This window comes from Scyliorhinus torazame, chromosome 16, assembly GCF_047496885.1.
Source record: "Scyliorhinus torazame isolate Kashiwa2021f chromosome 16, sScyTor2.1, whole genome shotgun sequence".
Taxonomy (NCBI): Eukaryota; Metazoa; Chordata; class Chondrichthyes; order Carcharhiniformes; family Scyliorhinidae; genus Scyliorhinus; species Scyliorhinus torazame.
In genome coordinates, this window is record NC_092722.1 from 193993182 (window position 1) to 194020310 (window position 27129).

Consider the following 27129-nt stretch of genomic DNA (forward strand, 5'->3'; position numbering starts at 1 on the left):
AGGCCCCGCCTTCTCAACCTTGCCCCTCACCTGAGGTGTGATGAAAGAGGAAAGCAGCCTATGGTCATCTGGGACAATGGCGACTTTGCTTTTCTTTACATTGTCACATGGACAGGCTATAGGTTAATATTCCACATCTCAAGTGCAATCCATATAAATTACAAATATATTTATAGAGATATTTATAGTAGTGAATGTGTGGAAGCTTGCTGCAGAATGCTGTATTCAATCTCTGCTTTGTTGAGATGGGTAATAGCAAAAAGAAGGCAATCTCAAACAATGTTGAAAAGTGTAGGATTTATACACAGAGCCTGATAGCGGATAAAACTGACCAGTTGCCTTGGCCAAAGTCACTAGTCAGAAATATATTCAAATTAGCCTAGCTGGGTTCCTCTAAGCAATTGCACTTATGTTGGATTCTAACTCTATTAATCTGATGATCTATCTATTATAATATGAAATGTAAACTCATATAAAACATAAAGATATGTTTATGATTTTGCTAACAAGAGGAACCTTTCCCCAACTTATAGTAAATGTATGGAAGTATTTAACTTTACAGATAGATCTATCTCTTTCTAATTGTATTTGTGTCTCTTTGACACATATCTATATCTTTATTCTAAATTCACTTTGTAGAGAGAAAGATTATGGAGTGTTAACTGGAATGATCTCCCAAATATCTAATGGAGGTGAAAGTATTAAATACATACTTTGGTTCTGTCTCAGTAAATCAGGACACAAATCAGGTCCCAGAAATGTTGGAGAATGAAAGGTTTAGTGAGAGGGAAGAACTGAGGGAGATCAACATTAGTAGAGAAATGGTGCTGGGAAAACTGATGGGATTGAAGGTGGATAAATCCCCAGGGCCTGAGAATCTGCATCCCAGAGAGCTTAAGGAGGTGGCTCTGGAAATAGTGGATGCATTGGTGGTCATCTTCCGGGATTCTATAGACTCCGGAATTGTCCCTGCAGATTGGAGGGTAGCTCACGTCACTCCGATGTTCAAAAAGGGAGGTAGAGAGAAAGGAGAGAATTATAGACCAGTAAGCCTAACATCGGTAGTGGGGAAAATGCTTGAATCCATTATCAAGGACTTTATAGCGGAACATTTAGAAAGCAGTGGCAGGATCAGTCAGAGTCAGCATGGATTTATGAAGGGAAAATCATGCTTAACAAATCAGTTGGAATTCTTTGAAGAGGTAACCAGTACAGCCGACAAGGGGGAGCCAGTCGATGTAGTATGTTTGGACTTTCAGAAGGCGTTTGACAAAGTGCCACATAAGAGATTATTGTGCAACATTAAAGCGCATGGGATTGGGTGAAAGGTATTGAGGTGGATAGAAAACTGGTTGGCAGAGAGGAAACAAAGAGTAGGGATTAATGGGTCCTTTTCAAATTGGCAGGCAGTAACCAGTGGGGTACCACAGGGATCGGCGCTAGGACCCCAGCTATTCACAATATATCTTAATGATTTGGATGAGGGAACAAAATGTAACATCTCAAAGTGTGCAGATGATATCAAATTAGGTGGGAGGGTGAATTGTGATGAGGATGCAGGGATCCTACAGCAAGATCTGGACAGGTTGGGTGAGTGGGCAAACCAATGGCAGATGCAGTATAATTTGGGTAAGGTTATTCATTTTGGAAGCAAAAACAGGAAGGCAGATTACTACCTGAATGGTTGTAAATTGTAAGAGGGGAGTGTGCAGTGGGACCTGGATGTCCTTGTGCACCATTCGCTGAAGGTAAGCATGCAGGTGCAGCAGGCAGTAGAGAAGGCTAATGGTATGTTGGCCTTCATTGCAAGAGGTTTCGAGTATAGAGGCAGGGATGTATTGCTGCAAGTGTACAGAGCCTTGGTGAGGCCACACTTGGAGTATTGTGAGCAGTTTTGGTCTCCTTCCCTGATGAAGGATGTTCTTGCTCTCGAGGGAGTGCAGCGAAGGTTTACCAGACTGATTCCTGGGATGGCGGGACTGTCATATGAGGAAAGATTGACTAGGTTGGGATTGTCCTCGTTGGAGTGCAGATGAATGAGGGGGGATCTCATAGAGACTTATAAAATTCAAACAGGACTAGACTGGGTAGATGCAGGGAAGATGTTACCAATGATGGATGTGTCCAGAACCAGGGGTCACCTCCTGAGGATTCAGGTTAAACCATTTCAGACAGAGATAAGGAGACATTTCTTCATACAAAGAATGGTGAGTGTGTGGAATTCATTATCACAGGAAGTAGTTGGTGCTAAAACTTTGAATATATTCAAGAGGCGGCTAGATATAGCACTTGGGGAGAATGGGATCAAAGGCTATGGGGAGAAAGCAGGATTAGGCTATTGAGTTGGATGATCAGCCATGATCGTGATGAATGGCGGAGCAGGCTCGAAGGGCCAAAAGGCCTCCTCCTGCTCTTATCTTCTATGTGTCTATGTAAAAGAAATTACTCAAAATACAATAGGATTCTATGATGTGAGGGGTAATGTATGGGGGTGGGGGGTCACTCATTGATGGGCTTTAATGGAATGAGTGGCCTTTCCCATCTCTAACTTTTCTTAACCTCTTCTATCATTCTTCCCTTCTATTTATCTCATTCTATTCAATTTTCCTTGGTCATTATTTTAATCATCTTCTCTCTTTGTTTCCCTCTCTACCTGTGCTTTTTTTCTGTTTTTCTTTCTGTGCTCTCTCGGTTTTTCTGTCTAATTGCTGGTTCATTAACAGCTCACACAACAATCCCTGACACGCTGCGCTATCTTGATTCCAGTGACAGCACACAGAAATTGCTTTCTGTACTCTAATACAAATTTAATACAGTTATTAAATAAATATTTTCATCATTAGAAATTATTTTACACAATTCTCCAAAAGAAAACTGAATACAAAAAGTGTTATGCCAGTTTCTCGGGAACAATACAGTGTTGTACTAAAATAAGTAAATAAAGCAAATGAAGAATTATTAACAAGACAATTAGAGGTGAGTTTATAATCCGTTGCTGTGTGGGTCTCCTCCAAGATTCAGTAAATATAATTGGACAGTGAATGACTGGTAACAACATCCAGCGAAAGAGTTGAAGGAATAAACCCAGGTAGCTCAGATGCATTTTCGGTAACTTTCTTGGCGATTCACTCACTAGGACATCACTGTCAAGTGAAGAGTTCCAAAAGCAGCATTTGAAGAGGATCATGGAAGAATAAAAGTGAACCATCCATCTTTTATTCATCCACTCTAATACCTAATTAACTGATTATATACATTATACCAGCCTCAGACTCTCATCTCAACGTGGGGTCGATGAGCTTCTTAATGGTTTTAATGGCGTCTTAATGATTTTCTCTTCTTCTGTCACGGAATCCATGTGTGTCCTTTTGTTCTCCTCTCTTTGTGAAAACTATTTTAACTTTACTTCTGACTGAATTCCTACCCCCAACGCCTCGTGGTGTAGTCTCATCAATTGGAGTGGAGTAGAAAAATAAAGCATCTCATTTTTTTTAAAAAACGGAGCTGGTTTATCCATCCATTAGCTGTTTCAATTGTTACTGGAGAGAGATGGTGTTGGGACCATGGCTGTTTCTATCGAGGCCTGGAGTGTCTGGTGCGTTTAGTCCTGCTGGAGAAAGGGTAGTTGATGAACTCAAAGTGTCTATGGGTGTCCAAAGAGGACAGGTGGCCCTTGGGCAATCTCTTCATGAAATGCACCTCCCTCTGGTGTTGTCTGGTCTTTGACCCTTTCCTGGGTCTCCCTTTCCGGGTGAAAGCCATGAACCATCCCTCGTACTTGGCATTCTGCAGAGCCGTGTAGTTATTCTCCAGCACAATCTCGGTGAAGACACAATCCTTGCTCTTCCCGCTTCGCTGCCGAGACAAAAAGGACACTGAATAAAGCTTCCATCCAGACTGACCCGCCACGCTCAGTCCCAATGTGAGTAGCTCAGCTGAAAAGCATCTTTCTTTTTTAAAAAAGCATTGGCGACCCGATAGATGAATATCGGTGAGGAATACCGGGGACTGTTCTGACCGCGTTCTCGTTTCCAGCCTTGGGACAACGCATGGATTGCCACTAACACTAGAAAGATTGAATCGGGGAGAGAGTGAGAGAGGGAGAGAGAGAGAGCGGGAAAGGATAGACAGAGAAAGGGGGAAGTTAAGAGAAAAGTGACAGAGAGAGAGAGGGAGCAGAAGGAGAAGAGAGGTGATTTTAAAGAAGTCAGAATTCGGGGAGTTTGGGAACATAGGGTAGGTGTGAGCAGAGGACACATATTCCTGACCCATGCAGTACAGAAGCAGCCGCCTCTCCTTAAGCAGATACCAGTTTCCATCTGCGGAATACACCCCCCTCCTCCTGCAGCCCGTGTGCAGAGCTCCGCGCGGGGCACTGCCAAATACAACTTGTCACAAGGAATAATATCAGCTCCTCGACAAGCAGATGGCGGGGCAAGCGGGGGCGCGGGCTGGCGGGTATCTGTCATTGCTCTTGGTCACAGAGACTCTGCCAGGACTCGCCACTCAGTGTGACACAGGATTAGGCAAGTGGAAGGGGAGAGCGACAAGCCCCCAACTCCAACCGAACACAAGCCTTAACCTTCACATCCCAGCATCTAATTACCCCGTCCCCTCAATATTTAATACATTTCAAAAAACATCATGCCAAGAATTCGTCTCGTGTCCCCACATATTAGCTATTCAACCAACTATCTGTGCAGCTACCGGGATTATATTGTATTAAATGGTCAGTATACCTATTTTATGTCTATAATGTCATTCACAGATATTCCGACCCAGATTAAAATTTAGTATCTAGACATGCATCAGTTTAATAGACATTTCTCAGGAATTGGAAGAAGGATTTGATGCGTTAAAATGACAGACAGCAATATTATTATTGGAAGATTTGCAGTGATAAAGATTGGGACGGAGGGTAGGAGGAGGAGATATATATATCTCCCCACCCCCCACTTTATCTTGACCTGATTGGAGTTTCAGCATCAATTTCTCATTCTCTGGCCTTTCCTATCGCACTATTGTTTCTCACTCCCTCACTATTAATCTCTCACTCAGTGTTTCTCACTCCCTCACTATTAATCTCTCACTCAGTGTTTCTCACTCCCTCACTATTAATCTCTCACCCAGTGTTTCTCACTCAGTGTTTCTCACCCAGTGTTTCTCACTCAGTGTTTCTCACTCAGTGTTTCTCACCCAGTGTTTCTCACTCAGTGTTTCTCACCCAGTGTTTCTCACTCAGTGTTTCTCACTCAGTGTTTCTCACTCAGTGTTTCTCACCCAGTGTTTCTCACTCAGTGTTTCTCACTCAGTGTTTCTCACCCAGTGTTTCTCACCCAGTGTTTCTCACTCAGTGTTTCTCACTCAGTGTTTCTCACCCAGTGTTTCTCACTCAGTGTTTCTCACTCAGTGTTTCTCACTCAGTGTTTCTCACCCAGTGTTTCTCACCCAGTGTTTCTCACTCAGTGTTTCTCACCCAGTGTTTCTCACCCAGTGTATCTCACCCAGTGTTTCTCACTCAGTGTTTCTCACTCAGTGTTTCTCACCCAGTGTTTCTCACTCAGTGTTTCTCACCCAGTGTTTCTCACCCAGTGTTTCTCACCCAGTGTTTCTCACTCAGTGTTTCTCACCCAGTGTTTCTCACCCAGTGTTTCTCACCCAGTGTTTCTCACTCAGTGTTTCTCACCCAGTGTTTCTCACTCAGTGTTTCTCACTCAGTGTTTCTCACCCAGTGTTTCTCACTCAGTGTTTCTCACTCAGTGTTTCTCACTCAGTGTTTCTCACTCAGTGTTTCTCACTCAGTGTTTCTCACCCAGTGTTGCTCACTCAGTGTTTCTCACTCAGTGTTTCTCACCCAGTGTTTCTCACCCAGTGTTTCTCACCCAGTGTTTCTCACTCAGTGTTTCTCACTCAGTGTTTCTCACCCAGTGTTGCTCACTCAGTGTTTCTCACTCAGTGTTTCTCACTCAGTGTTTCTCACCCAGTGTTGCTCACTCAGTGTTTCTCACTCAGTGTTTCTCACCCAGTGTTTCTCACCCAGTGTTTCTCACTCAGTGTTTCTCACTCAGTGTTTCTCACCCAGTGTTTCTCACTCAGTGTTGCTCACTCAGTGTTTCTCACCCAGTGTTTCTCACTCAGTGTTTCTCACTCCCTCACTATTAATCACTCCCTCACTGTTTCTGACTCACTCACTGTCACAGGCTGGATTCTATGATTTTGAGCCGATGTCCCCACACTGGCGTGGAAACGGTGGCGTTTTCCGTCAGAAAAAATGGGGTAAAACGGCCAGCGATCCACCGTTTGGTTGGGAGCTAGCATCAAGGCAGCATAATGTACCCGGCTCCATCTGTGGATATGGCCAGGAGAATTGCCTGCAGCTGCCGCGCCGTGCAACATGGCGGCACCCGTTCGCAGACCCAGCCTGTGAAATAGTGCCCCCGGTTTGGCCGTCTACATGCCCCGGACCACCCCCGCCCAACAGTGCCACCAGCCCCAGGCAAAGTTCCCGCTGCCTGCGGATTGGCCCTCCCCTGACTGTGGCGGCGCTGGACGGAGTCCGCAGCCACCACGCCAAGTTCCCGACGGATGAGACCAGGCGCGACCGACTCTGTCGGGAACCCGGCGGGTCAGGGGTGAAGCATTGGAGGGTGGGCCTCAGGCAATGTCATGAGGCAGTCGATATGCCGCTTTGGAGGGGGCGGAGCATCGTGAAAGTGGCACCGCCCCCAATTCGGTCGTGAACGGTGATTCTCCGGCCGTTTGCCAAACGCGGTTTCACCGTTGGCGTCCGGCGAATCCCGCCGATGGTTTCTTTTCTTTTATATAGAGGAACACCTTTTTTGGGTTTTGTTTTAAATTTAGAGTACCCAATTATTTCTTTTCCAATTAAGGGGCAATTTAGTGTGGCCAATCCACCTAAACTACACATCTTTGAGTTGTGGGGCTGAAACCCACGGAGACACAGAAAGAATGTGCAAACTCCACTCAGACAGTGGCCCAGGGCCGGGATTCGAACCCGGGTCCTCAGCACCGTAGGCAGCAATGCTAACTACTGCGCCACGTGCCGCCCCTCCGCCAATGGCCCGCACCATTTGTCTCTCAGTCATTGTTTCTCACTCTCCTTCATTTCTTTCTCTCTCTCACTGTTTCTTCTTCTCACCTGTGTCTCACTCTCTCACTATTGGTTGCGCTCTCTAGATGTTACTCTCAATGCTTCGCTCGCTGTTACCCCTTCTCTCGCTGTTTCTCCTTCTGTGTTTCTCACTCTATTGCCATTTCTCATAGTCTCGTTATTTCTCACTCTTTTACGCTCTCACTGTTTCTCCATTTCATTGTTCCTTGTTCTCTCCTTGATTCTCGCACAATTGCTGTTTCATACTCTCGTTTCTTACTCTATCACTGTCTCTCTATATCGGTTTCTCACTCACTATATGTCACTCTCACTGTTTCTCACTCACACTGGTTCTCTCTATCTCTTTGTTTCTCATTCTCACTGTTTCTGTGGTCACAGATGAGAATCCAAGATGGTATGTGGTGCTAGGGTCAAGGATGTGTCAGAGCGTCCATAGGACATTCTAGAGGAGGAGGGTCAGCAGTCATGGGGGTGGCACACATTGATACAAACATCAGGCAAGAAAGCGATGAGGGCCTGAAAGCAGAATATTGGGAGTTAGGAAGTAAGTTGAAAAGTAGGATCTCAGAATTACTAATAGTGCCTCGTCCTCGTCAGACCAGAAATAGCAGGATATATCAGATCCATATGTGGCTGAGGAGATGGTGCGAGAAGGAGGGTTTCCGATACCTGGGACTTTGGGACAGGTTCGGGGGGAGGTGGGACCTGTACAAACTGGACAGGTTGCACCTGGCCAGGACCATAGAACATAGAACATAGAACGATACAGCGCAGTACAGGCCCTTCGGCCCACGATGTTGCACCGAAACAGTGCTAATGTCCTTGGGGAGTATTTGCTATAGTGGTTGGGGAGGGTTTAAATTCAAATGGCAAGGGTTTAGGAATCTATGCAAGGAGTCAGAGGAGGGGGAAACAAAGATAAGAACTAAAGACAGAAAGGGGAATAAGAAAAGTGATCGGCAGAAAACCAAGAGCCAAATCAAACAGAAACACAGTGAAAAATAATGGGAATGGGACATTCCTTCACACATGGAGCATTTGCAATAAAGTGGATGAATTAATCACATAAATAGATGTAAATGGGTATGGTAAATTTGGGATAACAGTGACGTGGCTGCAGGGTGACCAGCGATGGGAACTGAACATCCAGGGGTAGTCAGTATTTTAAAAAAAAATTTAGAGTACCCAATTAATTTTTTCCAATTAAGAGGCAATTTAGTGTGGCCAATCCACCTACCCTGCACATCTTTGGGTGGTGGGGATGAAACCCATGCAAGCACGGGCAGAATGTGCAAACTCCACACGGACAGTGACCCAGAGCCTGGATCAAACCTGGGACCTCGGCGCCGTGAGGCAGCAATGCTAACCACTGCGCCACCGTGCTGCCCTCAGGGGTAGTCAGTATTTAGGAAAGAAGACAAAGGCAATGAGGTTGCATTGCTGGTTAAAGAGGAAATTAACGTGATAAAGGATATTAGCTCCGACGATGTGAAGTATGTATGGGTAGAGCTGAGAAACTCCAAGGGGCAAAAATCATTGGTGGTTTGTATATAGACCCTAAAACTGTAGTGGTGATGTTGGTGATTACATTAATTGTAATTGTTGGAAATTAGAAACACATGCGATAAAGGAACATCTGTAATTATGGGTGACTTTAATCTACATGTGGATTTGACAAATCAAATTAGTAACAATACCATAGAGGAGGAATTCTTGGAGTGTGTATGGGATGGTTTTATCGTCGAATATGTTGAAAAACAATTAGAGAAGAAGCCATCCGCAACTGGGTATTGCGCAATGAGAAAGGAATAATTGACAATCTAGTTGCGTGAGGCCCCTTGGGAATGAGCGACCATAATACTAGGGTCCAATCAAGGGACAATTTAGCGTGGCCAATCCATCTACCCTGCACATCTCTGGGTTGTGGGGATGAAACCCACACAAACACGGGGAGAATGTGCAAACTTCACATGGACAGTGACCCAGAGCCGGGATCGAACCTGGGACCTCGGCGCTGAGGCAGCAGTGCTAACCACTGTGCCTTCGTGCTGCCCTCGAATTAGGCAAATTTATAATGGGGAACAAGACATGGCTGATGAACTAAATACATACTTTAGTTCTGTCTTTACAAAGGAGGACACAAATAACGTACCAGAAATGTTGGGGAACACAGGATTTAGTGAGAGGGAGGAACTGAAGGAAATCAGTATTAGCAGTGAAATGGGGAAGTTGATGGGTTTGAAGGCAAATAAAACCCCAGGGCCTGATAATCTACATCCCAGAGTACTCAAGGAAGTGGCCCTAGGAATAGTGGATGCAATGGTGGTCATCTTCCAAGATTCTATAGACTCTGGAACAGTTCCTATGGTTTAGAGGGTAGCTAATATAACCCTTCTATTTAAAAAGGGAGGTAGAGAGAAAATGGGGAATTGTAGACTAGTCAGCCTGACGTTGGTAGTGAGGAAAATTCTAGAGTCCATCATAAAAGATTGAATAGCATAGCACTTGGAAAACAGTGGCTCTCACTGTTTCTCAGTATTGCTGTTCTCCCTCTCTTGCTGATTCTCTCTTTCTCAGTCACTCACTGTTTTTCTCACCGTTTCTTGTTCTCAATGCTTTTCTCACTTTCATTGGTTCTCACTCATTTGCAGTTTCTCGCTCTCAAGCTGTTTGTCACTCTCAGTATTTCTCTTTCTCTCTGTTTCTCACCCTCTTGCTGCTGTTCGCTGATTGTCACTCTCTCACTTTCTCACTCACTCACTATTACTCTCTCTGTTTCTCACTCACTCTTTCTCTGTTTGTCACTCACTATTACTCTTTCTCTGTATCTCACCCATCACCATTTCTATCTCTCAGTTTCTCACTCTGTTTCTATCTCTCCTTGCTGTTTCTCTCACTCTCGCTGCTTCTCACTATTTTGCTGTTAGGCGTTCTCTCACTCTTCGCTGGTTCTCTCTTTTGCTGTTTCTCACTCTCATTGTTTCTCTCACTCTCATCCCGTTTCTCACTCCCTTGCTATTTTCCCCTCTGTCGCTGTTTCTCTGGCTGTGTCTCAGGCTTTTGCTCTTTCATACTCTCTTACTGTATCACTCACTGTTCTCACTCTCATGGTTGTTTGCTTGTTGCTATTTCTCACTCTGAGGCTTCACTCTCATTGTTTCTCACTCACCTTTTCTCTTTCACCGTTTCTCACTCTCACTGGTTTCCCAGTTTATCTCTCATGCTTTCTCACTCTCGCTGTGTCCCACTCTCTCACTATGTCTCTGGCTGTTTCACTATTTCTCTTTCACGTTTTCTCACTCTCGCTGTGTCCCACTCTCTCACTATGTCTCTGGCTGTTTCACTATTTCTCTTTCACGTTTTCTCACTCTCGCTGTGTCGCACTCTCACATTGTTTCCCGGTATCTCTCACTTTCTCACTCACGCTCTTTCTTTCTGTCTCACAATCTGGTTCTCGCACTCTTTTCTTTGTTTCACTTGCTGATTAACCTTTCCCTTCTCACTGTTAAATGTTATCCTCATCCTTTCTATTCCCGTTTCTCTATATCTTTGTGCGCTTGTGTTTCTATGTTGCATTGTTTTCTGTCTCTGTCGGCCTCTCCATTTGGCCTCCTAATTGCTGTAAATTCACTGACTCACTGACTTTCTGCACTCTCTATTCCTGTTTATCTAATTTGCCCTGAAATTAACTAGCACTTAATTCTTCTGATTATTTGGAACACTTCATTGCTTCCATTAAACTATTGGACGGAGAAATGTTACCTGCGAACCTCAATATAATGATTATATATCGCACACAGGCTCTGTATTGACTCTGCCCATTTTGCTACATATCTCGCTGATCTATTTCCCTCAATTTCTCCGTTTGCCCGAACACCTGGGGCGTCATTCTCCGACCCCCCGCCGGGTCGGAGAATGGCCGTTGGCCGCCGTGAATCCCGCCCCCGCCCCCGCCGAAGTCTCCGCTCCCGGAGATTGGGCGGGGGCGGGAATCCGGCCGCGCCGGTTGTCGGGACCCCCCGCTGGATTCTCCGGCCCGGATGGGCCGAAGTCCCGCCCAGGAATTGCCTGTCCCGCCGACGTAAATCAAACCTGGTATTTACCGGCGGGACCAGGTGGCGTGGGCGGGCTCCGGGGTCCTGGGGGGGGGCGCGGGGCGATCTGACCTCGGGGGGTGCCCCCACGGTGGCCTGGCCCGCGATCTGGGCCCACCGATCCGCGGGCGGGCCTGTGCCGTGGGGGCACTCTTTCCCTTCCGCCTCCGCCACGGTCTCCACCATGGCGGAGGCGGAAGTGACTCTCCCCACTGCGCATGCGCGGGAAACTGACAGCGGCCGCTGACGCTCCCGCGCATGCGCTGGGAAACTGACAGCGGCCGCTGCCGCTCCCGCGCATGCGCCGCATTTCCGCGCCAGCTGGCGGGGCAACAAACGCCATTTCCGCCAGCTGGCGGGGCGGAAATCCCTCCGGCGTCGGCCTAGCCCCTCAATGTTGGGGCTCGGCTCCCAAAGATGCGGAGACTTCCGCACCTTTTTGCCGGCGCGAAGCCCGTCTGATTTGCGCCGGCTTTGGCGCCAGTCGGCGGGCATCCCGCCGTTGGGGGAGAATTTCGCCCGAGATTCCAAAATCTTTACAATTTTGTTTTTAAAGTTTCTCCGCCACTCTCAAATTAACCCTTACCTTTCCGATCAGCTTTCCTCGCTTGTTCATACAGATGTAGAACCCAGATTCAGCTCCCTTGATGCGGACTCTGCTGCCAAATGTATCTGTCTCCACAATTAGTTTGGCTGCCTCGAAAACAAAGGGGTGCAGCAGTGAGAGTTTGATCAGCACAGTGTTTTTACATTCACGAAGCAAGCGATTCATTCTCAGCCGTTATCACACTGGTTATTGCACAATATAATGGGTGACTTTTCCCCAGATAAAATTCAAACTCAGTCAGCAGCAAAAGTATCTGGAAGGAGAGAATGGGTAATTTCTGCAGTCAATGAAGTTGTGCAACGTTAGGCCCGGGAATAGAAACATTTTCTTTTTTTTAAAAATTAAATCCCCCCCCCCCCCCCAATTAAAGGGCAATTCAGCGTGGCCAATCCACCTACCGTGCACATCTTTGGGTTGTGGGGGTGAGAGCCATGCAAACAGGAAACCTTTTTTTCCCACCTACCAAGCATCAGTATCATCAAACACAGGTACAGCACGGGGTTAGATACAGAGTAAAGCTCCCTCTACACAGTCCCTATCAAACACTCCCAGGACAGGTACAGCACGGGGTTAGATGCAGAGTAATGCTCCCTCTGCACTGTCCCCATCAAACACTCCCAGGACAGGTTCAGCAAGGGGTTAGATACAGAGTAATGCTCCCTCTACACTGTCCCCATCAAACACTCCCAGGACAGGTACAGCACGGGGTTAGATACAGAGTAAAGCTCCCTCTACACTGTCCCCATCAAACACTCCCAGGACAGGTACAGCACGGGGTTAGATACAGAGTAAAGCTCCCTCTACACTGTCCCCATCAAGCACTCCCAGGACAGGTACAGCACAGGGTTAGATACAGAGTAAAGCTCCCTCTACACTGTCCCCCATCAAACACTTGCAGGACAGGTACAGCACGGGGTTAGATACAGAGTGAAGCTCCCTCTACACTGTTCTCATGAAACACTACCAAGGTAGGTACAGCACGGGGTTAGATACAAAGTAATGCTCCCTGTATAATGTCCCCATCAAACATTTCCAGAGTGGTACAGCACAGGGTTAGATACAGAGTAAAGCTCCCTCTACACTGTTCTCATGAAACACTACCAAGGTAGGTAGAGCATGGGGATAGATACAAAGTAATGCTCCCTGTATAATGTCCCCATCAAACACTCCCAGGATAGGTACAGCACGGGTTTAGATACAGAGTAAAGCTGCCTCTATACTGTCCCCATCAAACACTCCCAGGACAGGGACAGCAAGGGGTTAGATACAGAGTAAAGCTCCCTCTACACTGTCCTCGTCAAACACTCCCAGGACAGGTACAGCACGGGGTTAGATACAGAGTAAAGCTCCCTCTACACTGTCCTCGTCAAACACACCCAGGACAGGTACAGCACGGGGTTAGATACAGATAAAGCTCCCTCCATACTTATCCAACTATTTGTCTCAAGCCCCACCTCAGTGTTTTCATCAAATGCCCTCCAATATGCCTAACACACCCATTCTCTATACAGATACTGCTTAATCTACTAAGTGTTTCCAGCAATTTACTTGTCAGCCTGATTTCACACTGGGCAATTAGAGCCATCAATCTTAGATAAAACTGTATCCAGATTCCTGATCTGATCACACTATGTGCTGGTGGTACAATCCAGGAACATCTCAGGCCCTCCAAATTCTCATCTTAGTCGACCACATAAGTACGTACCATGGGACCTCCAGGCCATTTATCCTATTGTCTCATTGAAACGTATAAAATTCTTAATGAGTTTGACAGGATGATGCTTTCTTTGGCAGTGGCGTCTAGAACTAAAGGCTAGTCTCAGATGTCTGCCTATCAGAGTCTGAAATTCAGAGAAATGTCTTCAGTCAAAGGATTGTGGGTTTTTGAAATTCTCGAGCCCCCAGAGCTGTGGATGCTCCATCACAGTTTGAGATTAATCGATATCTGGATACTAAAGGAATCAGGGGATATTGGGGTAGTGTGTGGGAAGGGGGAAGATCAGCCAGGATCTTCCTGAATGGCAGAAACATCTGGTCTTGTTTCTTATTAAATCCATGTTCTCTTAAGCTCCATGTACCCCACATTGCTTGTGCTAAGAGCACCCAAAAAAATCAACCCCCTTCAAGACAGAACAAGCAGAAAAAACTAAATACACAACGAGAGACAAGTTGTCTCCTCTGATATTGCTAAGACTTGGGTGACACCATTTGAAAACTTCTGCAGCAATACAGCAAAAGGGTTCTCAGCAGCATCACTCAACAGCAAGTGTGTTACCTAGAATTACAATATTAACCTATGTGGTGTTACCAGGGGCTGGCTGTGTGCTGGAAGAAAGGTACTTTCCTCATAAGATTCTCCGGTTTCTTAACAGAGCCAACTTGGTGAATGCAAGGAAGGTGCCTTGGAGAGTGAGAATTTGCTGTGTGCATACCGTATGTTTGTTGCTGACTTCAGACTGTACGAAAACCCTGATGTGGATTGAACTTTTGCCTGTATGAGAACCCATTCTGGTAATCTGACTGTCTGTGTTGAAAAACTATACTATGTTGAGTTTTTCCTGGGAAATGGATTTGCCGTCCAGGTTTAAATAGGGATATGCTGTGTGTAAAGTTAGGCTTAAGGGTGTTTATTTCCATTCTTTTCTGTTTTGCGGAGCATCTGAAGACCTTTAAATAAACGTTCAGTTTGGCTATTTGGAAAACTGCGAGCTATGGAACTGAGTGTTTTCCACCCCGCCTATCACGATCCCCACCCCTGGCAGCATCACGCCTATTAAATAGAAAGGAAATAAATATTTTTTTTATTGATATAGCATCTTTCACAATCTCAGCTTGTCCCAAAGTGCATTACACCAATGATACACGTTTTGTCACTGTCTTAATATGGGAGGCACAGCAATCAATGCTGCACTCGGCAAGATTCAACAAACAACAGGAAGACAAAGGCCGGATAATCTGAATTAGTGATGTTGGTTGAGGGATATATATTGGCCAGGACTCTTAAGGGGAAAAGCTTCAGCAATGTATCAGTCTGACCCATTTCCTTTACACACTTCAACTAATGCTAAGGTGTATATGTGGAGCTCTTCAATGAATTGAGTTTCAGCTTTAGCATTGCTTCATTTTTCCTTCCCCTCCCGAAGCATTTGATTGACTTTTTCGGGCACCATGGGTAGTAGTTGCTGTTTGCCACCTGGGTGTGATGTATGGCTGACTGCTTAACAGCGAAGGACAGCACAGACAGAGCAGACCCTGGCCTTACCTCGTGCCCACACACATGCTCCATCTGACATCAACCAACTCAGCACAAACTGACAATCTAAGTTAAGGTATTCAAAAGCAAACTTTTGCAAATCTGAAGCATAAATCGAGATGCTGGAAATACTCAGCAGGTCTGGGCAGCATGTGTGGAGACCTTTTACTGAGCTCAAAAAATAACAGTTTCTCTCTCCTGTTTTAATCAAGCATTTTCCACAAGTCACTGGAGAAACACAGAGTTACCAGTCACAATAGACATTGCACTAGCAGTTGTGTCAACAATTGCTAAGGTGTCAGCCTAGCCTCAGTGGTTAGTGCTCTTGTTTCTGATCCAGGAAGTTGTGTCTTTAAGCACTACTCCAAAGAGTGGAGCACATAATTCTAGCCTGACATTTCCAATACTGAGGGAGTGCTGCACTGGCAGAGGTGCCACTCTTCTGTCATAGAGTCATAGATGTTTACAGCATGGAAACAGGCCCTTCGGTCCAGCTTGTCCATGCCGCCCAGTTTCTATCACCAAACTAGTCCCACTTGCCCGCATTGGGCCCATATCCCTCTATACCCACCCCTGCCCATGTAACTGTCTAACTGTTTTAAAAAAAATTTAGGGGCAATTTAGAATGGCCAATCCACCTAGCCTGCACATCTTTGGGGTGAAATCCACGCAAACACGGGGAGAATGTGCAAACTCCACACGGACAGTGACCCAGAGCCGGGATCGAACCTGGGACCTCGGCGCCATGAGGCAGCAGGGCTAACCCACTGTGCCACCATGCTGTCCCTAACTGTTTTTTAAAGGAGAACATTGTACCCGCCTCTACCACTGCCTCTGGCAGCTCGTTCCAGATGCTCAGCACCCTCTTGTGTCAACACATTTCCCCTCTGGTCTCTTTTGTATCTCTCCCCTCTCACCTTAAATCTATGCCCTCTCGTTCTAGACCCCTCTACCTTTAGGAAAAGATGTTGACTATCTTTCTTATCTATGCTCCTCATGTGGAGATGCCGGTGTTGGACTGGGGTGAGCACAGTAAGAAGTCTTACAACACCAGGTTAAAGTCCAACAGGTTTGTTTGAAATCACTAGCTTTCGGAGCGCTGCTCCTTCATCAGGTGAATGAAGAGGTGGGTTCCAGAAACATATATATAGACAAAGTCAAAGATGCAAGACGATACTTTGAATGCGAGCATTTGCAGGTAATTAAGTCTTTACAGATCCAGAGCGAGAGGTAATCCCAGGTTAAAGAGGTGTGAATTGTCTCAAGCCAGGACAGTTGGTAGGATTTCGCAAGCCAGGCCAGATGGTGGGGGTGAATGTAATACGACATGAATCCCAGGTCCCGGTTGAGGCCGTACTCATGTGTGCGGAACGTGGCTATAAATTTCTGCTCGCCGATTCTGCGTTGTCACGTGTCCTTGGATTCATGTCGCATTACATTCACCCCCCACCATCTGGCCTGTGGAATTCAGGACAGAAAATAGTTGAAGCCAATAAGCAGCGAGATATAGACTTGGGGAGAAGGGGATCAAAGGATATGGGGAGAAAGTAGGATTAGGCTATTGAGTTGGATGATCAGCCATGTTTATAATGAATGGCGGAGCGGCTTGATGGGCCGAATGGCCTCTTCTTGCTCCTATTTTCTATTTCTCTATGTTCACCACCAAGCTCGACTCGCTGATCTACTAATGTTTGCAAACACATACTTTTAAATTTCGAGTACCCACTTATTTTTTTCCCAATTAAGGGGCAATTTAGCGTGGCCAATCCACCTAACCTGCACATATTTGGGTTGTGGGGGTGAAACCCACGCAGACACAGGGAGAATGTGCAAACTCCACACGCACAGTGACCCAGGGCCGGAATCGAACCTGGGACCTCGGCACCTTGAGGCAGCAGTGCTAACTTCAGTGCTGCCCCTTGCAAACACATACTTAGTGACAGGGAGCACTTGATACAATCTTTATTATTGTCACAACTAGGCTTACATTAACACTGCAATTAAGTTACTGTAAAAATCCCATAGCAGCCACACTACACTCGAAAGAGGATCGAACCTGGGTCCTCAGCGCCTGAGGCAGCAGCGCTAACCATTGCACCACCGTGCCGCCCTAAATGGGTTTCAACATAAGGGGTCTCTCAATGATAGTGGAGGCGAGAAGGAATTTCTTTCCTCTGAGAGCAGTTAATGTTTGGAATCTTTTTCCACAGGGAGCAGCGGAGGCTGGGTCATTAAATATCTTCAAGGTGGAGTAATACAGAATTTTGATTAACAAGGGAGTCAACTATTACATGGGGCATCTGGAAAGTGGTATTAAGGCCACAACTAAATCAGCCATGATCTTATTGAATGGTGGAGCAGACCCAAGGGCCAAGTAGCTATTCCCCCTCCTATTTCTGATGTTCTTATATTAAGAGCAAAACAGAAAGGAGAACACAGCTTGGGCCAGCTGTAGCAAGGACCATGACCAATCATCCCAGCAGGTAGGGAACAACTATCTCATAGCTTCTTGTGTGTTCCAGTAAACCCTGTGCTTGAATGTCCATGTCACGGGGACAGAGCTCCAGGTAACACTACGGCCTGGGAGAAACGTTCATAGGCAAGAGAAACTGGGCATTAAGGTTCACCAGAGGATTCAAAATTCTCCATTCCTGACATCAGGGTATCCCAAATTGTTTCAAGTTTAATCAAGTTCCTTTTAAATTGTGATGCTGTGGTGTAGGAAATTAAGCAGCCAATTTCCACTCAATAAGATCCCATAAAATACAATGGCTAATTCTGCAGTTTCAGTGATTTTGATCAGGAGGTACACAACATCGTAAAAGATTGGCCTAAATCCAGGATTCTGAAACATTGTCATTGAAAGCTCCATTTTCAAATAGATACACAATCACAGACCCCCACTCTGAATTAAAATACCCTGAAATGCCTATAATATGAAGTAAAAGATTGTTTTTAAAGGAGCACAGAGAGAGCAGGAGCGGGGGGAGAGAGAGCAGGAGCGGGGGGAGAGAGGGCAGGAGCGGGGTGGGAGAGAGCAGGAGCGGGGGGAGAGAGAGCAGGAGCGGGGGGAGAGAGAGCAGGAGCGGGGGGGAGAGTGAGCAGGAGCAGGGGGGGGGGAGAGCAGGAGCGGGGGGAAAGAGAGCAGGAGCGGGGGGAGAGGGAGAGCAGGAGCGGGGGGAGAGAGAGCAGAAGCGGGGGGGAGAGAGAGCAGGAGCGGGGGGAGAGAGAGCAGGAGCGGGGGGAGAGAGAGCAGGAGCGGGGGGGAGAGAGAGCAGGAGCAGGGGAGAGAGAGCAGGAGCGGGGGGAGAGAGAGAGCAGGAGCGGGGGGAGAGAGAGCAGGAGCGGGGGGAGAGAGAGCAGGAGCGGGGGGAGAGAGCAGGAGCGGGGGGGGAGAGAGCAGGAGCGGGGGGGGGAGAGAGCGGGAGCAGGGGGGAGAGAGCGGGAGCAGGGGGGAGAGAGCAGGAGCGGGGGGGAGAGAGCAGGAGCGGGGGGGAGAGAGAGCAGGAGCGGGGGGGAGAGAGCAGGAGCGGGGGGAGAGAGAGCAGGAGCGGGGGGAGAGAGAGCAGGAGTGGGGGAGAGAGAGAGCAGGAGCGGGGGGAGAGAGAGCAGGAGCGGGGGGGGAGAGAGAGCAGGAGCGGGGGGGAGAGAGAGCAGGAGCGGGGGGAGAGAGAGCAGGAGCACAGAGAGAAAGAGCAGGAGTGGGGGGGAGAGAGAGCAGGAGCGGGGGAAGAGAGAGCAGGAGCGGGGGGAGAGAGAGCAGGAGCGGGGAGAGAGGGAGCAGGAGCGGGGGGAGAGAGAGCAGGAGCGGGGGGAGAGAGAGCAGGAGCACAGAGAGAAAGAGCAGGAGCGGGGGGGGGAAGAGAGAGCAGGAGCGGGGGGAGAGAGAGCAGGAGCGGGGGGAGAGAGAGCAGGAGTGGGGGGGAGAGAGCAGGAGCGGGGGGGAGAGAGCAGGAGTGGGGGGGGAGAGAGAGCAGGAGCGGGGGGGAGAGAGAGCAGGAGCGGGGGGAGAGAGAGCAGGAGCGGGGGGAGAGAGAGCAGGAGCACAGAGAGAAAGAGCAGGAGTGGGGGGGGAGAGAGAGCAGGAGCGGGGGAAGAGAGAGCAGGAGCGGGGGAGAGAGAGCAGGAGCGGGGGGAGAGAGAGCAGGAGCGGGGAGAGAGAGAGCAGGAGCGGGGGGAGAGAGAGCAGGAGCGGGGGGAGAGAGAGCAGGAGCACAGAGAGAAAGAGCAGGAGCGGGGGGGGAGAGAGAGCAGGAGCGGGGGAAGAGAGAGCAGGAGCGGGGGGAGAGAGAGCAGGAGCGGGGAGAGAGAGAGCAGGAGCGGGGGGAGAGAGAGCAGGAGCGGGGGGAGAGAGAGCAGGAGCGGGGGGAGAGAGAGCAGGAGCGGGGGGAGAGAGAGCAGGAGCACAGAGAGAAAGAGCAGGAGCGGGGGGGAGAGAGAGCAGGAGCGGGGGGAGAGAGAGCAGGAGCGGGGGGAGAGAGAGCAGGAGCGGGGGGGGAGAGAGCAGGAGCGGGGGGGAGAGAGAGCAGGAGCGGGGGGAGAGAGAGCAGGAGCGGGGGAGAGAGAGAGCAGGAGCGGGGGGAGAGAGAGCAGGAGCGGGGGGAGAGAGAGCAGGGACCTAGAGAGAGTTGAAACTCAGAGAACAGATCATGGGAAGAGCAGAAGCATGTGGAGAGCAGAGCACACAAATGATAGTCACTCACTGCTGACTCTTGACCACAGTTCCCTGGGCAGTCACCCATCTGTCAGGCTGACCTGCATTGCACAACCCATAGAAGGTTCCTGTTTAGCTCCAGAGATATGTGGACCCCAGTTTGAGATGTGCTGGCCTGAATGATCAAACTTTAGTTATGCCAATTTCTAATGATTGTTTATTAGCATTATTTTGTTCTTTTGCAGAAATATATTTAGCTTCCTAAAGATCTGGACAACATTTGGACTTGGACTGATAAGTCACAATTAACATTCACGCCACACAAGTGCCAGGCAATGACCATCTCCAGCAAGAGAGAATCTAACCATCTCCCCTTGACCTTCGGTGACATTAGCAATGGTAATCCTAGCGGTTACCATTGACCAGAAACTGAACTGGATTAACTACATAAATACTGTGGCAAGAAGAACAGGTCAGATACTGGGAATTCTGCAGCACAGCCTGACTCCCCTGTGCATTGTCTACAAAGCTCAAGTCAGGAGTGTGATGGAACACTCTCCACTTGCGTGAATGAGTGCAACTCCAGCAACACTCAAGAATCTTAGCAACATCCAGGACAAAGCAGCCTGCTTGACTGGCATCCCATCCATCACCTTCAACATCTGCTCTCTCCACACCGACACACGGTGGTAGCAGTACGCTCTATCTACAAGTTGCACTGCAGGAACCCATCAAGGGTCCTTCGACAGCACTTTCAAAACCTGTAATCTGTATCATCTCGAAGGACAAGGGCAGCCGAGACATGGGAACACCACCATCTGCAAGTTTCTCTCCAATCCACTCACCATCCTGATTTGGAAATATATTGCCTTTTCTTCACTGTCGTTGGGTCAAAATCCTGGAATTCCCTCCCCAACAGCACTGTGGATGTACCTACACCACACGGACTGCAGTGGTTCAAGAAGGCAGCTCACCACCATCTTCTCAAAGGCAATTAGGGATAACCAGTAAATGCCAACAATGCCCACATCCGGTGAACAACTTAAAGCAAAAGCACTGATGCATTCTCCAGCTTTGTTTTACTGAATTCTAACTGGGGAGAGATGCATGTTTGTTTTCAGCAGTGTCCTATATCCAGAGCTGCTTCCTGGTGTTATATCCCCCCCCCACACACACTCACAATCTCTGTTCCAAGCTAGGTTAATATACTCAGGATTCACACCCATTACAATTGTACTTTTAGTATGAGTACTTTAATTTCACATGTTGCAATTTTTTGTTTTATCCATTCAGGGGACGTGGGGGTCGTTGGCTGGGCCAGCATTTATTGCCCATCACCTGAGTGGTTTGCTGGGCCATTTCAGAGGTGCAATTAAGAGTCAACCACAATGCTGTGGGTCTGGAGTCACACGTAGGCCAGACCAGGTAAGGGCGGCAGATTTCCTTCCCGAAAGGACATTAGTGAACCAGATGAGTTTTTACGACAATTGACAATGATTTCATGGTCATCATTAGACTTTTGATTCCAGTTTTTTACTGAATTCAAATTTCACCATCTGCCTTGGTGGGATTTGAACCCAGGTCCCCAGAGCATTGCCCTGGGTCGCTTGATTACTAGTCCAATTATACTATAAATGCAGCTTGACCTGAGTGTCAGGGTCTGATCTGCCTGGAACAAAGTGGTCTGAGACATCCCAAAGGTCGCAGATTCATTCAGCTTCACTTGGGAGTTTGGGCTTCTACACAATTTACACTCTGCACAGCCACTAAATATGTCAAATATGAATGGACCAGCATTGGCTGGTGAAAGGACAATTTTGGTTTAATGTCAGGAAGAATTTTTTTCAGTGAAGGAAACTGAACAATTTGACAAGCAACGTTAGTGGTCATGAAAACATACGGCTCATTCAAGAGACAGTTAGCTAAGGTAACGGAGAATGTAATTTTTTATATCTGTCTAGATGATCTAAGATGTGCTGATTGACTGCTTCATCTGAAATTACTTGCAAACTTGTGATTTCACACACAGGAGCACTTGCAACACATATACACTGACGCATATTCAGCCACTCACACAAATACACTCAGACATTCTCTTAGACACACTCGTACCTTCTTCACACATGCTCCTACCCATTACCTGCTATTTGTGGAGAGCTAAAAATAGCCGGCAGGCTAGATTTATACTGCTAGGTGCCCACCCCCGGGCAAAGTAAACCATAAAAGAATTCCATGTATTTGCCAGGCTTTTATTGTTAGGAACAACAGTGATTTAATAACTTTAGAAATATTTCACCACTTATGTACAGTTTAATGCAGTGATCATCCTGAAAACTTTACACTGGGTGTGAGTTCAATCTGATGTGAGACAGCCCAAGTGGGAACTCACACCTTTAGGTTGCATTCACACAATAACCAGAGCATTTGAGAGAAGTGATTTGCTAAAGTCCCACTTTGCTTCACTCTGGAGACAGGTTCAGCAGTACACCTGGATTTACACTGCGGCTGCAGCAACGGTGTGAAGGGAAACCACCGTGCGATGGTTTTGGTGCAAATGCGACCTTTGTGTGTCGCAGTGTCACTGAGATAGCTCCTTTTGTGTACTTGCACACCTAAAATCATTCTATTCGAAAGTGGAATACAGTGTTAAGAATGGATTTGGTATCTTAGGCTAATAACCTGTAGACAATGCATTGAAATCTGTGTGGTCCCTCAATGCATGTAAATTGTGAATTGGCACCAGGAGCTGTTTAATTGCTGTTACAAACACAATGAGTTTGCTAATTGTCTTCATGGAAGGAAACCTACCACTGCTATCTGGTCTGACCTACAGTCCAATACTAAGACCTCTGAAATTCTTACCAACTCATGCCAACTTGGCATGGGCAATAACCATAACCACTCATACCAACTTGGCTGGGATAATAACTATAACCACTCATGCCAACTTGGCATGGGCAATAACTAAAACCCTGAGACAAGAAAAAACCCTGAAGCTAAATACATCTTCAGTTACCAAACTACTTTTTGTACAAAATAACTTCTGATCTTCGAATATGCTTAAAATGAAATGTAAAATCTTCCAGCTTCTATTTGCATAAATCTTTTAATCTCTAATTAAGAACAATCTGCTTTTGTCAGGGTTACACATTGGCAGATATGGAGCTGGGATCTTTTCTTGGGAGCGGAGGATCAAGATACCATCAATCACTAGCAAGAGTCACCAAAACCATCATCAGGACCACTGACCATAATCAATCGGAGGTTGGAAAGTAAGCAGTGAGTAAGTCTGTGAAGCTACACCACAGTTAAGAGGCCATGGGCTAGACAGCTGGTTTGTAATGCAGAACAAGGCCAGCAGCGCGAGTTCAATTCCCGTACCAGCTTACCCGAACAGGTGCCAGAATGTGGCGACAAGGGGCTTTTCACTGTAACTTCATACTCATGACAATAAAAGATTATTATCAAGGTGGCTGTTGGACTATAATGTGGAGCCGTGTGAAATTACCCAGTTTGGTAATAAGAATGGTAAAGGCAAGAGACTGGTAAACATTGGTATTTTGAGGGGTTTGATTGTCCTTGTGTCACCAAAATGTAACATGTAGATCCAACAAGCAATTAGGAAAACAAATGCTACATTAATCTTTAGTGCAAAGGAGTTTGAGTATGAGGGAGGAAATCTTGCTGCAATTGATCAGGGCTTTGGTGACATCTGGAGCAGTGAATGGCTGTTCTCCTACTGAAGGAAAGATGTGCTTTCCTTAGAGGGGGTGTAACAAAGATTTGTGGACTGATTCCTGGGGATGTGGAAACGTTGAATAGAAAACCTTTTATTGCCTGTAGCTTTGCTGAATGAGAGATGATCTCATTGAAACATAGAAAATTCTTTGATGGCATTTCAGGACAAATGCTGAGAGATTGTTTCCCCCTGGCTGGAGAATCTAGAACCTGCGAGTCATCGCCTCAGGACAAGAGGGTGACCATTTCGGAGTAAGTTGAGAAAGAATTTCTTCACTCAGAGCTGTGAATCTTTGAAATGATCTACCTCAGGGCACTATTGATTCAGTCTTTGAGTATATTTAAATCTGAACTCTAAATTCTCTGTGTCTAAGCTAATCAAAGAAAATGGAAACGAGCTGGAAAGTGGAGTTAGTGTAAAAGTCAAGCCCTGTTTTTAATCGAATGGTGGAGCAGACTCCAACTATTTTGATTAATACAAATAACCACATCCACAAGATAAAATTAACTGAGGGACAAATTAAATGGGAACTGCCATAAACAAAAAAGGAATCACAAAGGAAACTTAAAACATTAAATCAAAATGTGATTAACAGGGCGAATGGGGCACCCCAGCCTTTATGGTGCTCAATGGGTATGGAGGGTGCCCGTGGACACGGCAAGCTTGGAGCAGACTATGACCCATTGCTGTTTTATGTTCAATCACCACCACCAGACACCAGAACCAACCCAGGCAATTAATCAATCACAGACTTAAGCAAGCGCTACAAATAAATACCAACATTAATTACCACAACAAATCAACCAACCAGCATAACCAATAAAACAACCAAACCAAACCAACCAGTAACCCCGAGCACCACAACCATCTGGAAAAGCCATCACCTGGACGAAGGTTCTAGATGGATGAAAGCTGCTGATTAAAAACCGCGAGAGAAGAGAGCAGGCGGACGGAGCGATTCTTTTTAATTAAATAAAGGGGGAAAACAAACATTAATTGAGGGGAGGGGCGGAATCAATCGATCCGTTGGGCAGTAAATAGGGTTGAGTATTGATTTAGTGGATTGTCCAGAGAGACAGGCAGAGAAATTCGCAGATGGAAAAAGCAGACAAGTAACTCCAGGAGGGATTGCACCTCTCTGGGCGAATAGAGACAGACAGAAGCTTCAGTTGCTGAAGCAGGGAGTGGGACAGGAGAGCAAATTTAATTATTGTAACGCGGCTTTGCTCCTCCTCGAATCAAACATTAAATGGATTTAGCCCAGTTCACTGCTGAGATTGTGTTTGTAACTGAATCTATTCAACTGAGCAGAATGTGGAGAACTTGCCCATCTCACAGGCGCTGCTACTCTTTGCAAACTGTGAAATTTGGCACTGATTAGATTATCGCAATGGCCCCGGACAGCCCATCCGCCAGCCCTGTACCCGGGGGCCCTTTCCCCGGGGGCTAGCATGCCTGGGGTTGCTGAGGATTCCCAATCCCCTCTTCCCGTCCCGGTCCATGCAAATCCCGACGCAGCCAGTCAACCGAAAGTAGTTTAAAAACAAGCTGAATATTGTCTCCGGTGTAAGGGAGAGGTCCCAGGGCCGAATATCAAAGCGGGTGTCAGCCCGGGACCCTGACCCTGGCCCGGGACCCCCGAGCCCGGGACCCCCGAGACTGGGTCCCTGACCCTGAGCCCGGGACCCCCGAGCCTGGGACCCTGACCCTGAGCCCGGGACCCCTGAGTCTGGGACCCTGACCCTGAGCCCGGGACCCCGAGCCTGGGACCCTGACCCTGAGCCCGGGACCCCCTATCCTGGGACCCTGACCTTGAGCCCGGGACCCCCGATCCTGGGACCCTGACCCTGAGCCCGGGACCCCCAAGTCTGGGACCCTGAGCCTGGGACCCCCGAGTCTGGGACCCTGACCCTGAGCCCGGGACCCCCGATTCTGAGACCCTGACCCTGAGCCCGGGACCCCCGAGCCTGGGACCCTGGCCTTGAGCCTGGGACCCCCGTGCCTGGGACTCTGACGCTGAGCCCTGACCCTGAGCCTGGAACCCCCGAGCCTGGGACCCTGATCCTGACCCTGAGCCCGGGACCCCCGAGCCTGGGACCCTGACCCTGAGCCCGGGACCCCCGAGCCTGGGACCCTGACCCTGAGCCCGGGACCCCCGAGCCTGGGACCCTGACCCTGAGCCCGGGACCCCCAAGCCTGCGACCCTGACCCTGAGCCCGGGACCCCCGAGCCTGCGACCCTGACCATGAGCCCAGGGTCCCGAGGCCTGGGACCCTGACCCTGAGCCCGTGACCCCCGAGCCTGGGACCCTGACCCTGAGCCCTGACCCTGAGCCCATGACCCCCTATCCTGGGAGCCTGACCCTGAGCCCGGGCCCCCCGAGCCTGGGACCCTGACCCTGAGCCTGGGACCCTGACCCTGAGCCCGGAGCCCCCGTGCCCGGGACCCTGAGCTGGGACCCTGACCCTGAGCCCGGGACCCTGACCTTGAGCCCAGGACCCTGACCCTGTGCCCGGGTCCCCCGAGCCCAGGATCCTGGCCCTGAGCCTGGGACCCTGACCCTGAGCCCGGGACCCCGATCCTGAGCCCAGGACCCTGAGCACGGACTTTGACCCTGAGCTCAGGAGCCCAGGACCCTGACCCGGGATCCTGACCCCGAGCCCGGGACCCCCGAGCCCGGGACCCTGACCCTGAGCCCGTGATCCTGGGACCCTGACCCTGAGCCCAGGACCCTGAGCCCGGACCCTGAGCCCAGGACCCTGACCCTGTGCCCGGGACACCCGAGCCCAGGACCCTGACCCCTGACCCTGAGCCAGGGACCCTGACCCTGGGACCCTGACACTGAGCCCGGGACACTAACCCTGTGTCTGGGATCCTGACCCTGAGCTGGGACCCTGATCCTGAGCCCGGGACCCTGACCCTGAGCCCGGGACCCCCGAGCCCAGGACCCTGAGCACGGGACCCTGACCCTGGGACCCTGACCCTGAGCCCGGGACCCCCAACCCGGGACTCTGACCCTGAGCCCGGGACCCTGAACCCGGGACTCTGACCCTGAGCCCGGGATCCTGACCCTGAGCCCGGGACACTGACCCTGAGCCCGGGACCCAGACCGTGAACCCGGGACCCCTAACCCCAGGAACCTGAGCCCGGGACCCTGACCCTGAGCCCGGGACCCTGTTCTGAGCCCGGGACCTGACTCTGGGCCCAGGACCCTGAGCCCAGGACCCTTACCATGAGCCCAGGACCCAGAGCCCTGGCCCCTGACCCTGAGCACGGGACCCTGACCCTGAGCCCGGGACCCTGACCCTGGGGCCCTGACCCTGAGCCTGGGACGCTGACCCTGAGCCCGGGACCCTGACCCTAAGCCTGGGAACCTGAGCCTGGGACCTGATCCCGGGACCCGGAGCCTGGGACCCTGACTATGAACCCGGGACCCTGATCCCGGGACCCTGACCCTGAGCCTGGGACGCTGACCCTGAGCCCGGGACCCTGACCCTAAGCCCGGGAACCTGAGCCTGGGACCCTGATCCCGGGACCCTGACCCTGGGGCCCTGACCCTGACCCTGAGCCTGGGACGCTGACCCTGATCCCGGGACCCTGACCCTGAGCCTGGGACGCTGACCCTAAGCCCGGGAACCTGAGCCTGGGAC

The 27129-nt window shown here is 48.9% G+C and overlaps 1 protein-coding gene across 2 annotated transcripts in view; it reads right to left on the bottom strand.

Annotated features, from left to right (window-relative positions):
* Positions 1-282: 282 nt before the first annotated feature.
* fgf8b (fibroblast growth factor 8b) overlaps positions 283-27129 on the bottom strand; it is a 30233-nt gene continuing 3386 nt past the window's right edge. For both annotated transcript variants that reach the window (XM_072479742.1, XM_072479741.1), the window contains exons 4-5: positions 11813-11919; positions 283-3855 (exon numbers count right to left, since the gene is read on the bottom strand). In XM_072479742.1, the coding sequence (XP_072335843.1) occupies positions 3574-3855; positions 11813-11919 (389 nt within the window). In that variant the 3' untranslated portion in view covers positions 283-3573. The remainder of the gene's footprint in view (positions 3856-11812; positions 11920-27129) is intronic.